At 40.8% G+C, this 16,149-nt stretch overlaps 1 protein-coding gene across 2 annotated transcripts in view; it reads left to right on the top strand.

Annotated features, from left to right (window-relative positions):
* RASA1 (RAS p21 protein activator 1) overlaps positions 1–16,149 on the top strand; it is a gene marked incomplete at its 5' end in the record, with an annotated part of 47,475 nt that overhangs the window by 9,616 nt on the left and 21,710 nt on the right. Inside the window, 7 exons of one of the 2 annotated variants that reach the window (XM_083703128.1) lie at positions 5,971–6,123; positions 7,806–7,941; positions 9,427–9,497; positions 10,662–10,779; positions 12,033–12,064; positions 13,466–13,518; positions 14,905–15,055. In XM_083703128.1, the coding sequence (XP_083559254.1) occupies positions 5,971–6,123; positions 7,806–7,941; positions 9,427–9,497; positions 10,662–10,779; positions 12,033–12,064; positions 13,466–13,518; positions 14,905–15,055 (714 nt within the window). Of the gene's footprint in view, positions 1–5,970; positions 7,251–7,473; positions 7,942–9,426; positions 9,498–10,661; positions 10,780–12,032; positions 12,065–13,465; positions 13,519–14,904; positions 15,056–16,149 lie in introns of both variants that reach the window. The other variant, XM_083703129.1, reaches the window with a different exon arrangement.

Genomic DNA, 16,149 nt, shown 5'->3' with positions numbered 1-16,149 from the left:
TGAAGGCTCCAGGCATGCCTCCCTGGGGAGAGCATTGCATAAACAGGGAGCCACCATAGAAACGGCCCATTCTCGTGTTGCCATCCTCCAGACCTTGTGGAGGAGGCACACAAAGAAGGGCCTCAGATGATGATTGCAGGGTCCAGATTGCTTGGGAGTTGTGGTCCTCAGCCTTTTAAAGCAGAGTTCAAAATCAGCCAGGCTCATTTTGCACCTGACTATTGGCCACTTGTGTCCAAGTGAAATGCCTGGGCGCCACCATGCGCTTGACATCCCCACTCTCTGGAGGTGCATGCCTGGGGATTGTTGGATCTTGACTGTTTTCATATGCTAATACCAAATCCTATAGAATTCTGTCTGTTATATTTTATATTCACAATCAGAATCAGTTTTAGGAACCAAAATGCTTTTTCGGTGTAGCCTGAGTAGTAGCAGTGGACAACGTTATTTATAGTTACCGGTAATTGTTGTAGCTTGTCTTCACTTACCCCACCTCACAGCCCTGCTCACAGTTGTGAAGAATTTTCTTACATTATGAATGGTCTGTGTCACCATGAAGAAAAAGAGGTAGGAATAGGTCAATATATATGTGGATTGTCCTTAGATAGTGATTTTTCTTATTTAAGGTCTCAGGGTTCTTAATTCTTAACCAAGCTCAAGGTTGGTGTTTAACTGATAAGCAACCACAGACAGTCTATCATTAGAAAAATAAGACTTTAGAGTCATCTTGCCCCAAAATGGCAACTAGATGTTCTATTTTGATGACTGTAACCTTGGATTAAGAAGCCATTTGGCCCCTAGCTTATATATTTGACTTTCTAACACTGTTTTTAAGACTTTATAGGTCAAAACCAGCACTTTGAATTGGGCCCCAAAACTAATTGGCCAGGTCAGGATTGGCCTTATATGCTCAAAGGGAGCATCTTTTCACTTCACTTTGTACCAGATTTTCTGTGAAAGAAAAAAAGTCTCTTCTGCTTCTTCAAAGCTCAGCATAAAAGACGAGGTTGTAGCTTCCATCCCTCAAGTTATTTACATGGAGCTGAGGCTGTGGGATGGAGAATAGTTCTTAGCTACGTGACATAGTAAGAGACCTTCCAGAAAATTAATAGGGTCAGTCCAGAGTTGGGTTTTTCTATGCTAGGTTTCCATTGCAAACATCTACTGTATTTGGATTTCCCAGAAAATTTTCTACAAAGTTGTTCTCTGCCCTGTTGTAGCATGCTTATTTGACATATTTAATAATAAAAAGTATGCTATATTTTATGTGCTGTATATATTAAATAATTATTCTAACAGCTGAAAATATTTGAAATTGAAGTAGTGTGCTTTTTAATGATTTCAAAGTTTTATTTATAAATTATTTTTAAGTTGTAACAAAATATTTATATCCAAATGACACATATTCAGATTCATAAATCAAGCATCATCATGCCCCATGATAAAAACTGGATTTCCTGAGAGGAAGAGTATTTACTAAAATAAAAAGGGAAAGATATGGTAGTACTAGTGAGATTTTTTTTATTACCTACTATGAATTATGGATACAAAGATATGTGAGCTTTTCTGTATATTCCCTAAACTCAAATGTTGGTTATATATTTATCATAGAATCATAGAGTTGGAAGAGACCACAAGGGCCATCGAGTCCAACCCCCTGCCAAGCAGGAAACACCATCAGAGCACTCCTGACATATGGTTGTCAAGCCTCTGCTTAAAGACCTTCAAAGAAGGAGACTCCACCACACTCCTTGGCAGCAAATTCCACTGTCGAACAGCTCTTACTGTCAGGAAGTTCTTCCTAATGTTTAGGTGGAATCTTCTTTCTTGTAGTTTGGATCCATTGCTCCGTGTCCGCTTCTCTGGAGCAGCAGAAAACAACCTTTCTCCCTCCTCTATGTGACTAGTGGTACCAGTGCTTCCTGGAAAATTGGGGTGGGGATACAGCAGTGAACATTTTCCATGCCATGTAGCGCTCTCTCTCTCTCTCTCTCTCTCTCTCTCTCTCTCTCTCTCTCTCTCTCTGTGTGTGTGTGTGTGTGTATTAATCAGATATATCTTTCATCTTAATACTTTTATTAGATTCATATCTGGCTAGGATTGGGCTGGTAGCTTGTGATCTAGTGTATATTTGCTTGGAAGGAAGTGCCATTGAAGGCAGGGGGACTTGTTTCTGAATAAAAGCATGTTTGGGATTATGTTTTAAGTTTTAGAAAAACTGTCACAAGACCAATCTTATTTTGTAGCTTTCCAGCACTGTTGTATTATTTTGATATCTCAGAAATGAAGCTGCCCCTCACCCCCCCCCCAAGAACTTTGCTTTCCACAAAAAGTTTCAAAGGCTGGCATTTCAGTGTATATCCTGTTTTCTAGAGAATTTGTGTTATCTACAGGAGTTTCCTCAGGATATTTGCTAGAACAGTGTGCTGCCATGTTTGCAAAGTATAACCTACTTCCATGGTCTATTCTACTTTTCCAATCAATTTTTAGCCGAAATTATCCCAAGGCATGCTTGCATGAGTAATGTAAGAAAATAAAAACACAACAGGATTCTATTTTATTATATAGAGAATGTCTCAGGACCACAATATCTCAAGGATTGCCTCTCCCCATGTATACTGAGCTGGACCTTGCAGTCATCATCTGAGGCCCTTCCTCAATGAGAAGTCTGGAGGGTGGCAAAATGGGCCTTTTCTGCGGCGGCTCCTTGCTTGTGGAATGCTCTCCCCAGGGATGATCATCTGGCCCCATCATTACATATCTTTAGGCACCAGGCAAAAACATTCTTCTCCTCCCAGACCTTTTGCTAATTAAACATTCTATGGCTTTTTAAACTGTGTTGGTGGGGGTTATTGTTTTTGTTTGTTACTATGGTATGTACTTTTGTGTTTTTATATTGTAAACCACCCTGTGATCCTCAGATGAAGGGCAGTGTAGGAAACAGAACAGAACAGAACAGAACAGAACAGAACAGAATAGAATAGAATAGAATAGAATAGAATAGAATAGAATAGAATAGAGAAATATACCACCTGGTGTTATTTTTCCAAACACATTGGTTAGTTTTCGTAACAACCCAAACATTAATAAATAAATTACAAACTAGTGTGTAACATTTCTTGCCACATCATTTATAGCTTCTTCTATAGAGCATTAACAGCTTTATCAAGCAAAGGTGAATTGCTTGCAGAAACAATTTTTTAAAAAGAACAGGGTTTGTTTCTAGAAGGGGTCTGCCTTGAACTCAATTAAATTATGCATGTTGTTTCCCCAGCTTGATCCTTGCCTATGTGACTGTGTCAGTTTTCCAGTTCAGTAATGTGAGTGTAATTCCCAACATTCATAGATAGTATCACACCACCCTCCTACAGGTGATTAATGCTGGAAACTGGATGAAAGCACAAGTCTTCCCTTGGTATTATGTTGCCCTATGTTATGAGGAAAATGCATTTCTAAAATCTGTACAAAGTGCCTGCAAAATGCATACAATTGAAAAGTGGGGTTTTTTCATTCTTTTTTCAAAACAAAATTGGACAGAGCAGATTTACGATTGGAATCAAAATTAGGTGGCTCATTCTTTCCCTGGGTTAAACCATCAGTCCCAATACAGTGGTACCTCCAGTTGCAGATGGGATCCGTTCCAGTGCTCCAGTCGGGTCCTGAGGTTTCTGCAACCAGAGGGACTGCTTCTGCGCATGCGCACACGGCAAAACCCGGAAAAATACTTCTGGATTTGCCGCGTTTGCATCCTGAAGGATATGCAACCAGAGGTCTGTGTATCCAGAGGTACCACTGTACAGGTTTAACTTTATCCATTAAATAAAAACAACTTACCAGCATAGTAGCTCTTTGGGTGATTCCTTCCTCATCAAATGTTCTGAATTTATTTATTATTTATTTATATTTGACTAAACTTTAAGGTAAAGGTACCCCTGCCCGTACGGGCCAGTCGTGTCCGACTCTAGGGTTGTGCGCCCATCTCACTTAAGAGGCCGGGGGCCAGCGCTGTCCGGAGACACTTCCGTGTCACGTGGCCAGCGTGACGAAGCTACTCTGGTGAGCCGGCACCAGCGCAGCACACGGAAACGCCGTTTACCTTCCCGCTAGAAAGCAGTACCTCTTTATCTACTTGCACTTTAGGGGTGCTTTCGAACTGCTAGGTGGGCAGGAGCTGGGACTGCAGACGGGAGCTCACCTTGCCACGGGGATTTGAACCGCTGACCATGCAATCGGCAAGCCCTAGGTGCTGAGGATTTACCCACAGCGCCACCCGCGTCCCTGACTAAACTTTAATTTATTGATAAATAAACAATTTATTATTTCTATCTTTCTGTTGCCTCTTATCAGGCTGCCTTGGGGCAACTGTGATTGGAGGAGGTACAGGCAAGAGATAATGCTAGACAGTGCAACAAGTGACAATATTTTACTATTTATTTACTATTTACTATTCATTCTTCCTGTGGCAGCACCATACCACATTTGATGACCTGTAATTTCTCCTCCTCCCTTTTTTATCGAGGATGGCTTCATGTTTGTTGCCTTAATTGACACAATCTTATATTTGCATTACTCTGTACTGATGTCTTTGGAGGGGAAAAATACTGTGTGGTATTTCCTAGGGAAATCTGTTACACCCTTGGTCGATACCTTGAGTAACCTCTAGAGTTACAAGGTCATTCTCCTGTGCAGCATGGTCTTGAGCATGGGAGGTTGCCTTTTGATGTTTGAGGACATTTTCAAACTTTATCTTCGGTTTGTTGAGAAGATTCACCTTATGCTAGTGACCTCTCATGAGAGATGTTGGATGGAATCTAGTTGGTGGACTTGCATTTACAGAAGATATTTCGTTTCAACAGAAGAAGGGAGACAATCTCAGGCCTCCATACCCGCAACACCTCCTGAAAATCACTCAAGAGGGTTGGGGGACTTTCCTGAACAAGGTTGAAGGTGGTCTTGGTGGGGTTTGTAGGGGAAAGTGACAAAACTCCCCCACTCTTCCTCTTCCATTAGCAGAGGTGTCTGCTCGATCAAAAACCCTTTGGTGAGCACAAGAACACCAATTGGATTCCACCCAATAGAGGAAGTCTGTTCCATAGCCTCTAGGTCATTACTTCATTGAACGCTCTGTTCTTTAAGTTGAACTCCATTTTGGACAATCTTTTTGTAGGTTTTGTGTACTCCTTACATCCTGCGGAGAAATGAAGCATGGAGTACATTTGATTAACAAAGCACAAAAACATTGCATGGAGCTGTGTGTGTGACAGACAAACAGACAATGCCTGTGTTAAATCATATTAACTTACTTGGTATCAGTCTGTTTAAGATTCTAGCTCCCTTTGTTATTATTCCATGTGAAGAGGCTCCACGCTATGAAAGGGTCATGGGGCTTTGCTGCTTGCTCCTGTGCCAGCCAGCTTAAGAAAAGTCAACTTCCACAGCACACATTTAGGTATTCTCTGGAATGTCTCCAGACTTAATGCCCACTCTCTGTGGATTCTGCTCTGCTTATGCTTGCAATGCTTCCTTACAGTCTCCCCCCCCCCCCCCGACTTTGACTGCCTTGGGCATACTATCCACATGCAGAAGCCAAGTAACGAAAGCTTTGCCTAGAAACTTTGCCTAGAAGGCTTTAATGAATGCAATGGACTTCAGTAAAAGTCATACATGGAAGTTTTGTTAACTTTTGTAGAATTGTGTCTTTTTTGCAACTGTTTTGCAACTGACCATGGGAGTATAGAAATTCATTGGAAGATTGACTTACTGTGGGAGCAGCCACCACAGGCCTTCTGTAGAGCTTGTAACTGGGCCCCTTCACTTTTATAAATGTTTATCTTTGCTCCAGACTATGCTGTGATGGTTCATGGCTGATAGTTGTGGGTTTTTTTAACCCAGATGTCTATATCCACGTGCTTTTCACTTTATTCAGTTGGTTGAAGCTTACATGCAACATTTTTATGCTTTGTGTTCCAGATGGTATCATGGGAAGCTTGACAGAACAATTGCAGAAGAACGCCTTCGGCAAGCAGGGAAACCTGGAAGTTATCTTATCCGAGAGAGTGATCGAAGGCCTGGATCATTTGTGCTTTCATTCCTTAGTAAAACCAATGTTGTTAATCACTTTAGGTGAGTGTTGATTTAATATTGTTGAAAAAGCTGTTTAAAGATGTATGCCTAAAGTGTGGGTTTTGAAGCTTAGCTGGTGTCTTGTGAATGAGTTGGAGTGAGAGACTCTTTTTCCTCCCCCGAAAAATTTAAAGTGGCATCATCATCAACTGAATTGGCATTTTCTTCTTTCAGAAGACACTTTATGTACTGATTATCCAGGAAGCCCTATATGTGACAGAATTCTGGGCACATGTTCTATTCATGCAGGGTACGGGCCAGATCCATTGGGCCCAGTTGTGTTCCTGCTGCAAAAAAACAGTTCAGATGAGATTGCATTAGCTTGTAATTCATCCTCTGTTATGTTTCCTATTACTCTGCTCCAACACCATTCCTTGTTTTAAATCACCCCCTATTCCATTCCCTCCCTCGCCATTCATTTTTCACAATACTTAAGAGAACAGGACTAAAAGGTAGAGTTGTGAAGAGCTACTTCTTTGGTGAAATGCTGTTGTAGCCTGGCTTATTTCCATTTGACTGGTGGCTTGCTCTGTGGCGTGCAGTTACCTTTTCCTCTGCAGAGGGGGAATGTATGTCTGGAGTATGCAAGGTAGATACTTAAGTGGCTGGTAGCTTCTAAGCAATGGTGGCTTTCTAAACTGTATAGTCTTAACTGGAAAGCACGGAGAGAGCCAGGCAGGGCTGCTGTTGCTGCTTGGAAACTGGCAGCTGCCAAGGCATTGACCATGTGCTCCACAGCTGTCATTTCTCTCTCTGCCTTGAATGTAGCTTTGTTTAACAAAAGCCTGAGTTTTGGAGTTAGTGCTCACAGCTTTTCATTCTCCACCTTCCAGGGAAGCAGAGGGCTAAGTTGATCTGCAGCTTGATAGCTTTCTTATAGCTCTTAAAGGCTGGAAAACAGGATAAAGACTCATCTGGCTGCTTGCAGCTGTTCTTACCACTCTAGGTAGCCAGCATTGACTGATTTGTTCAGTATTATATACCTGCCATCCCCCTGCATCTGCAGATCAATAGGGATTGGCATGGATTCCAAATAACATAGTTAAAAAACTACAGTCACTTGGCTGCTTGATGAGTACAGTTGCTTCACACCACAAACAGGCAAATTGGAAACTGTTCTAAATACAGTGTTTAAATTAGGTTTATAGGCTTAATTTTATCAAATTGTGCATGGAGCTTTCTAAAATAGTAGTCAAAATTTATCTGGGCCGCTCCCCCTGGCATTTATTTCAAGCATATTTGTGGCTTGAATGAAACATATTCTTAATTACATGAAAAGTGAATCTTTGGCCCGCTAGATGTTGCTGTACTATAACTCCCATTGTCTCTAACCATTGACCATGCTAGCAGGATGGGAGCTGGAGAACAACATTTGGAGAGCCACAGATTCCAATCCCTACTTTATACGATGGGTGTTTGTTCAAATAAGGCTTGGGAATGTTAGGAAGGTGGGTTTCTCTTTTGTTCTATTAAGCAGAGATAGCACACGGAATTGCTGTCAGTGTGAATATGTATACATCCTTTAACGTCCTAAAAACACAGTCAGTTTTATATTTATTCTTTCAAGTTTTAAAAAACTAACATTCCAGAAAGACTGAAATACCAAAGTTATATTTTTGAATTTACTCATGCTATAATTCTTAATATTTTCTACTAATGTAGGTCATAATCTTTCTTAACAGGATTATTGCAATGTGTGGTGACTATTATATTGGCGGGAGACGGTTTTCTTCACTTTCTGACCTAATAGGTTATTACAGCCATGTATCTTGTTTGCTTAAGGGGGAAAAATTGTTGTTTCCTGTAGCACCTCCAGAGGTATGTATTATTTTTTCTAAGCAAATGTTTCTGTGCTCCTATTAAAATCATCTTTACAGAAATATCTATTTTAATTTGGAAATGTGAAATGAGTTACATATTTTTGGATGGATAACTGGATACTATATAGACCCATCTAAATCTATATATTAGTATTCAAACATAGAAGAGATTATTTATTTAGAAACTTAGACTTTGATGTATTAGAGAAATAATTTGGTACTGTGACATACACTGTATGGTTGGAAAATACGATTGGATACTTGGTTCAGAAACCTCTGAAATGAATCCGCTTGCCTCTCTTCCTCTGCATGAAAGCAGGAAGCAGAGGAGGAAAGTTTTCATCCTGCTGGGTTCCAAATAGCCTGGGGGGGATCAGCTCCCATCCCTTCCTCTCTCTTTCTTTGTGGGAGAGAAGGTAAGCACTATAGAGCAAAGAACAACATTTATCTAAGTTCTCAGCATGATTGAAGCTCAGGGCCGTCATTTTTTCTTCCCACCCTGGTGGGAAATGATGAGACAAAAGGGTGGAAAAGCCCACCCTGCCTGATCTTAAAAGAATAGAAGCGAAAGCCTTATGTTGGTAAAAGACCTCTCTGATCTTACTGTTTGCTTATGAGTGCTTTGGGCACATTGACCACAAGTAGAAAATTGGAAATGGAAGTGATGGTAGATCTCATTTAATGGGTTGAATCTAGATTTTCCGTAGGCGAAATTCTATCCTTGGGGTGCTCTGCTGGAGGAGGGGGGAACAACAACATCTCTGCCAATTTCTCCACCTGTCCCTTGTGCCCCCCTGAACAACCTCTTTGGAGGGTCAGGGATGCTTCAGAACAGTGTGGGAGGTAGCGTCAGGGGGAATTAGTAAAAATAATACCATCTCCTAAACTGAAGAAGCCTTCAGTGGAAATGAGCCTGAATCCAACCCATACCACTGATATGGGAGCTCGTTTGAATAAAAATAAGTAATGATAAAAAATATGGTAGTAGCAGTATAGTACGTTCTGCTTACTTTCTAAGGGCAGAACAGTTTTGCCATAAAGCTAGTGCTTATGCCACACTCAAACAAAACTAATTCATGTTAGTATCTTAACACAAATAGTGACAATATTTCGTCTGTTCAAGTTATGCCATAATCTAGAAAGCTACTTAGTGTACTCAAACTTAAAACTAAATCCATTTTTAATTAACTTGAAATAAAGAGACTTCTGTTCTGCTCTGATCCATATTTTTTACTTATTATTGCTCAATAAGCAGTTAGTCTAAATATTTGACTAAATATTGTGACTTTAAAAAGCATCCAGGCATTGGCCTCCTGGATCTAATTGTGTTATTAGAGGTAATCAGCAGTCTAGGGAGATCTTATTTTGCTGCAAAATATGATCTAGTTGATATAGTGGATATTTTGTCTTGAAATCATATTGCTCACATTGCAGTCCAGATTTTAAGTCCTGCATCACAGCAGAACATCTTTGTTTTTTATAGCCAGTGGAGGACCGCAGGAGAGTCCGAGCCATTCTGCCATACACTAAAGTGCCAGAAACAGATGAAATAAGGTATATTTCATAAGAATTACAAATCCTATGTGGGGTGAAATTATTTATTTGTACAAAATATTGATATACCACTATAGAAAGGAAAAGGAGTGAGAAGGGTGAAGGAAAAAGCAAAATCACACACTAGCTCTTAGTTACATCATTCTTGTAATGACCAGCTGGAATAGAAAAATGTGGAGAGAAGGCAAAAGTTGCAGATTTTTCAGTAGGGCCAGTGGAGAGATACTGCAGTTCTCTCTCCCCCTCACCTGTAGTGGAAAGAAAGACTACTGATAGATGATTCAGTATGGTCAGGAAGACAGATTAAAAACAAATACTTCAATAGTACATACCACACAATATGTTGATACTTGCCACTTTATATGATTTTTAGGATAGGACAAGTTCATGGAGGATTAGGTGTACAAAAGTTTTACTAGTCAGGATAACTAGTCAGGATACTAGTCAGGCCAGGCTTCGCGGACCTCTCCGCAAGCGGGGGGAGCGCTCCCACCGCTTGCAGAGAGGTGCCTGCATGCGGAAGCCTGGGCGCACTGAGCTCAGCGCGTCCAGGCTTCGCGGACCTCTCCGCAAGCGGGGGGAGCGCTCCCGCCGCTTGCGCAGAGGTGCCTGCATGCCGAAGCCTGGGCGCGCTGAGCTCAGCGCGTCCAGGCTTCGCGGACCTCTCCGCAAGCGGGGGGAGCCAGCCCTGGGCTCCCACGGCTTGCAGAGAGCTGCCTGTTTGGGGGCTGGGGTCAGGGGAAGCTCCGGCGGGCCTCCCCCGCCCCAGCCCCGCGCCTGGGGGGGAAATAATTTTTTCCCCTTTATTTCCCCCCAAAAAACCCAGGTGCGCCTTATGGGACGGTGCGTCATATAGGGCGAAAATTACGGTATTCACTTCCATTTTGTGTTCAAGGCAATTAAATGATTTGTAAGTTCAAGTTAAGTCATGACTCAAAGAAAACTTCTCTGAACTGGTTTCGGTGTTTGGTTTCACATTGAGTTTTATTCTCTGCTTAAGAATCTAGTGATCTTCTGGTATAATTCTAAAATTTATTTTGAAGAGCTCCTTTAATTTCCAGAGACGTAGGAGAAAATCAGGGAATAATTGTAAGTGTATAACTTAATGTGCCAGACTTGGTATAATGGGAATCTGTTTCATAATTTTATCTTAATTACATATAGCTTCCTTAAAGGAGACATGTTTATTGTCCACAATGAATTAGATGATGGATGGATGTGGGTTACAAACCTACGTACGGATGAGCAAGGACTTATAGTAGAAGACCTAGTGGAGGAAGTGGTAAGTTACTTTATACAAGGAGTATCTTAGCATTAAGATAAAAGCACAATAATAAAAGTATGTAAGAGCTGGCTTACTCAGCAAAGTACTGAACAAATGCAACTGATTCTCCAGTTTGTTATTTCTGTGTCTTGAAAAGGAGATCATATATATTTTCTTATTTTCAACTATGGGTCAGTTTATAATCAAGACTTGGGTATGCTTCCATCTTCTTTGGCACATGCTCCTTAATTGGGTATTTCTAGTATACATCTGGACTGGCAAACTATAGTTTGTGTTTGCTCTGCAACCTAGGATTTGATCCTGGTTTTCAGGGTGAGTTAAAACCATAATTTGCTAGTTCAGATGCAATAGTAAATTGTGGTTTGCTATAAATCAGGAAGTAATGAACTAAACAGAGTGCATTATGGGATTGGGTATGTAAGCTCAGCATTCATGTTCATATTATCAGACCATGATTTTGCACTGTGTGTGAACTGACTCAGTAAATTTAATATGTGTAGCCAGATTCATGACTACAGCCTGGATCATTTTTAATGTAATTTTTGAGGGAGAAGACTCCTGAAAATTTGATACTGTTTTGTATGCTATAGGTAAGTGAGCTTAGAAACCATTCAGTAAGGGTACTCATCAGTGGCATTTGGGGTACAGAAAAAGAGAGAGAGTGAGTCTGTGTGTATGTCAAAACTTCCAAAAGACAGTAGTTTTCTAAACTTCTACGGCTGGGTGTAGATTTGGAGGTCCAGTTCTCTCTCTCTCTCTCTCTCTCTCTCTCTCTCTCTCTGTGTGTGTGTGTGTGTGTGTGTAGGGTGGTGGTGAGGGTTGCAGGTGTGTTCCAGTATTATTATTTTTTTTAACTTTTCTACAGAAAAAGGTGTTATTGATATTTGACACAATATGCTACACTCTATAAGGCTTGGCAGGCTCTTATTGGGTGTATGGCACTCAGCTGTCTATCATTCTACCTATAGTTTCTGGAAGTTGAGAGCAAGCCTTTTTCAGTTGCATGGTTTGTTTTCTGAGGCAGACATAAAATAGTTTAGTGTTGTAGGTGGCAATTCTATGCACAGTTTCTTGTGAGCAAATCCCACTGAGCGTGATGAAATTTAATAGGTTGCATGTTAATTTCAGAAATCCGAAATGGTTCAGATTTCAAAATTATTTTTATATTGCTTACAACATTCTGTAAACTTTAGGAAATGCGTTTTCTGTATCACTCTGTTGTGTTGGTAACAGTTGTATGTTTTCATTAGGGTCGAGAAGAAGATCCGCATGAAGGAAAAATGTAAGTGTGTCTTCTGGAATAAATTATAACTTATCATAAGGGTCTGAATACTGTAAGTGTTATTCTAGAATTGAACTCCTTGATTTCTTAATATGCAAAATGCATTATTCCAGTTGATCCTAATATTCAGGAGTTATGTGATGCACATAATAAGTAAGATTCTTTGATGCTGTGTCCCAAAAGTCCAGTACTATATTAAAGTGAGGAGAGTAGCATTGTTTTCAAGACCCTTGACAAAATGTACTACTTTAATCTAGACTTGTAAGAATTTCTTGGATTTCTCTGTTCAGTTCTGAACACAATAGCTGAAAATGGATGTGCACAATTTTGAAAGGATTTATAGCAACTACAAGGATGTTAAAATGTCTAGGAATATGAATATGTTAATGTAGATAAAAGAAGAGCAAGGGATATTTTCCCATAGTTTTTGAAATATTTCCTGAACAGTTTGGTGATATAGTGAGTTATTGAAAGCAATTTCAATTTTATTTGACTGAGGGCAAAGAATTGGAGCATTTGAGTTGTTGCTTACCAGATCTGGCTTACAACACTTGGTTTTACAGAAAATGTTTATTAATGGGATGAATAATTATTGTGTGTGGGGAGGGGTGCACGCATGCATGCATACACACATAAATGCACACACACACCACCTGTATCATCTGAATTTAAACATTGTTACATATTAGCAAAAATAGAAATCCATAGGGTCATGGTTTCAAGCCCCACATTGGGCAAAAGGTTCCTGCATTGCTGAGTGTTGGGCTAGATCAGGCTTCCTCAACCTCAGCCCTCCAGATCATTTTGGCCTACAACTCCCATGACCCCTAGCTAGCAGGACCAGTGGTCAGGGATAATGGGAATTGTAGTCTCAAAACATCTGGAGGGCCGAGAGGAAGCCTGGGCAAGACGACCCTTGTGGTCCCTTCCAATGCTACAGTTCTATGATTCTATACAGGTCATCCTAAGCGCACTTGTGTACTATCATGTAAGTCAGGATTGGTGAACCTCCAGTCCGCAGGCCTCTTTGTACAGCCCTCAGGACTCTTACCTCACCAGGCCCGCTATCTCTCAGCTGTACCCTTCACCAGCTTTGTTCCATGTGCTAGAGTGATGACTGCTTGAACCGTGATGATGCCTGTTGCTTGCCTGGATGGGTGTGTGTGTTTGTAAAAAAACTATGGCTTTTGCGTGGCTGGAATGCAGCCTACTCTACAAAGGTAAGAGTTGCATCTATTGTTGTGCATTGACCCTGCCTGCCATTGGCATTCTATCCCCAGAAGGTTACCCATGAAGTAATGAAGCTTTCAAGCTGAAAAAGGTTCCTCTTCACTAATCTAAGTAGACGAGATCACCAATTTAAGCATGGTGTTTCTAATATTTTCTCATTTATTCTCTAAGATGGTTCCATGGGAAGATCTCTAAACAAGAGGCTTATGGCTTGCTGATGACAGGTATGTCATGTGTAAATGTACTTAATAGAATATGTATTACACCACTTCTGCATTAACTTCACTACTTAACTGCGTAATATTTTAAGAAGAAAGGCTGTTACAGGGCTTAAAATGATTTAAAAAACCATTCCTAAGGCAAATAAAAGCAATTTTATTTTTAGTATTTGCTTAGATGGTCTACTATAAAACTTCATAGTAGTAATAATGATAATAATAGTAGTAATTTTTTTATTTATGCCCCACCCGTCTGGCTGGGTTTCCCCAGCCACTCTGGGTGGCTTACAGCATATATAAAACATAGTAAAATCTCAAATATTAAAAACTTCCTAAGCAGGCTGTCTTCAGGTATCTTCTAATAGTTATGTAGTTCTTTTATCTCCTTGACATTTGAAGGGAGAGCATTCCACAGGGAGGGTGCAACTACCAAGAAGGCCCTCTGCCTGGTTCCCTGCAATTTCACTTTTCACAGTGAGGGAACCAGCAGAAGTTCCTCAGAAGAGGACCTCAGTGTCTGGGTTGAATGATGGGAGTAGAGACACTCCTTTAGGTATACTGGGCCAAGGCTGTTTAGGGCTTTAAAGGTCAGCACCAACACTTTGAATTGTGCTCGGAAATATACTGGGAGCCAGTGAAGATCCTTTAGAACTGGTGTTATATGGTCCCGGCGGCCACTCCCAGTCACCAGTCTAGCTGCCACATTCTGGATTAATTGTAGTTTCCAAGTCACCTTCAGAGGTAGCCCCACATAGAGCACATTGCAGTAGTCCAAGCAGCAGGTAACCAGAGCATGCACCACATTGGCGAGGCAGTCTGCGGGCAGGTAGCGTCTCAGCTGGTGTACCAGATGGAGCTGATAGGCAGCTGCCATGGACACAGAATTCACCTGCTCTTCCATGGACAGCTGTGAGTCCAAAATGACTCCCATGCTGCACACCTGGTCCTTCAGGGGAACAGTTACACCGTTCAGGACCAGGGAGTTCTCCCCAACCCCCGCCCCCACAAAACAGTACTTCTGTCTTGTCAGGATTCAACCTAAATCCATTAGCCACCATCCATCCTCCAACCACCTCCACACACACACACAGGACATTCACTTTTACTTATATTAGTAAAGGTTTTGTTTCTGAGTGCCAGTACACTTCAGGATATGGAAGGGATCATTTGCAGTAAGGATTGTCTTATCTTTCAGGAAGGATTCTTGTAACTTGGCATTGATTAACAGACCATACACTGTGCGAACTGTTAAAGCTGGCTTTCTGCAACTGGCCAAATTTTTAGTTTGCATACCAAATTCCAGATAATTTGAGTAAAGCTGCTATATTAACACTGAGAAAGTAAAATATTGGTAAGGAGCTAAGTGTTCTTTCCTTTCCTTTCTGTAATTAGTTGGCCAGGTGTCAAGTTTTCTTGTGAGACCTTCTGATAACACACCTGGGGATTACTCTCTCTACTTTCGAACCAGTGAAAACATACAGCGTTTTAAAATATGCCCAACACCAAACAACCAGTTTATGATGGGGGGCAGGTACTATAACAGGTAAGTTGTGAACAGGCCTTGATAGTCTACAAGTTGGGTACTGTCATGTGTGCTGCTACTTTTTTTGCTTGGTATATCGTTGTTTAACTTTGTCTTTTCTTTGTAGTACAATCAACACTGGATCGTGTATAGTTTTAATTATGAATTTAGGAGATTCAACACGTGGAACAAGTGAAATAGAAACTGTGTGTGCATATTTAAAAAATGAACAAGAATATATCTTCTTTCTGAGACCTTTCATGATGAGTTATAAAGAAAGCCTGGTCTGTTGATACAATAGCAGAGATTCTAGTGGGGGAAACAATCTCATGTTTCTGGAAAAAATAACCATTGAATTTTCTTGTTGGATAACATAGAACCTATCTTTTAATATGAACATAAATTTAGGATGGACAGTATTTTGCACCAATATATGCCTGCCTTTATATTAATAATTTAAGTTCTAAAAGACATGACAACCTAGAGCTTAATGTGCTGAAGAGCTGTTCTTAGTAGTGATGAGTTTAGCTTCCTCTTCCAAAGGAGAGGGCTGTTGCCTAACCCACAGATGATGGAAATTGCCAAACCTGAACCAGGGAATTTATATCCATCCCAACCGAGAATTTCTCTCGCTTCCAGCTTGGCTTCTGAAATGGTTAGAGATCCTGCAGCTGGTGTGACTGAGAAAGTATCAAGTTCTCCTAGCTGAGAAGTTCATTGGACTGTCATAGGACTTCAAGTGGAAGATGCTGTGAGGCTAAAAATTGGATCCTTTTGCATAGCCCACATACAAGCTACTTGAGTACCTTCTTCATTAAATCTGTCTGGCCTCCAGACATCCTCATTGAAAATCCAGCTAGCAGCCTTTGTAAAGGTAAACTATCTTTTGCCCGTTACCTAGTTTGTTAGGGATATGGCGGTATAAGCCTTCCATTAGAAGACCGTGACATGTATGGAACAGGATTCCAAAGTTCTCCTACGTTATTCAGTAAAATAAATCCTATTTTCTTAGGATTGAAATTGCATAATATTCATTAGTCTGCTTTGCAAGAGAGCCCCCTGAATTATGTCAGTTCTCCCCTCCTGCTGCAGTCCCCTATGCCTCATCCTTCCCT

Source organism: Podarcis gaigeae (assembly GCF_964106915.1).
Source record: "Podarcis gaigeae genome assembly, chromosome: 11".
NCBI classification, from domain to species: domain Eukaryota; kingdom Metazoa; phylum Chordata; class Lepidosauria; order Squamata; family Lacertidae; genus Podarcis; species Podarcis gaigeae.
The sequence above is the reverse complement of the archived record's forward strand: the minus strand, read 5'-3'. Positions and strand labels throughout refer to the sequence as shown.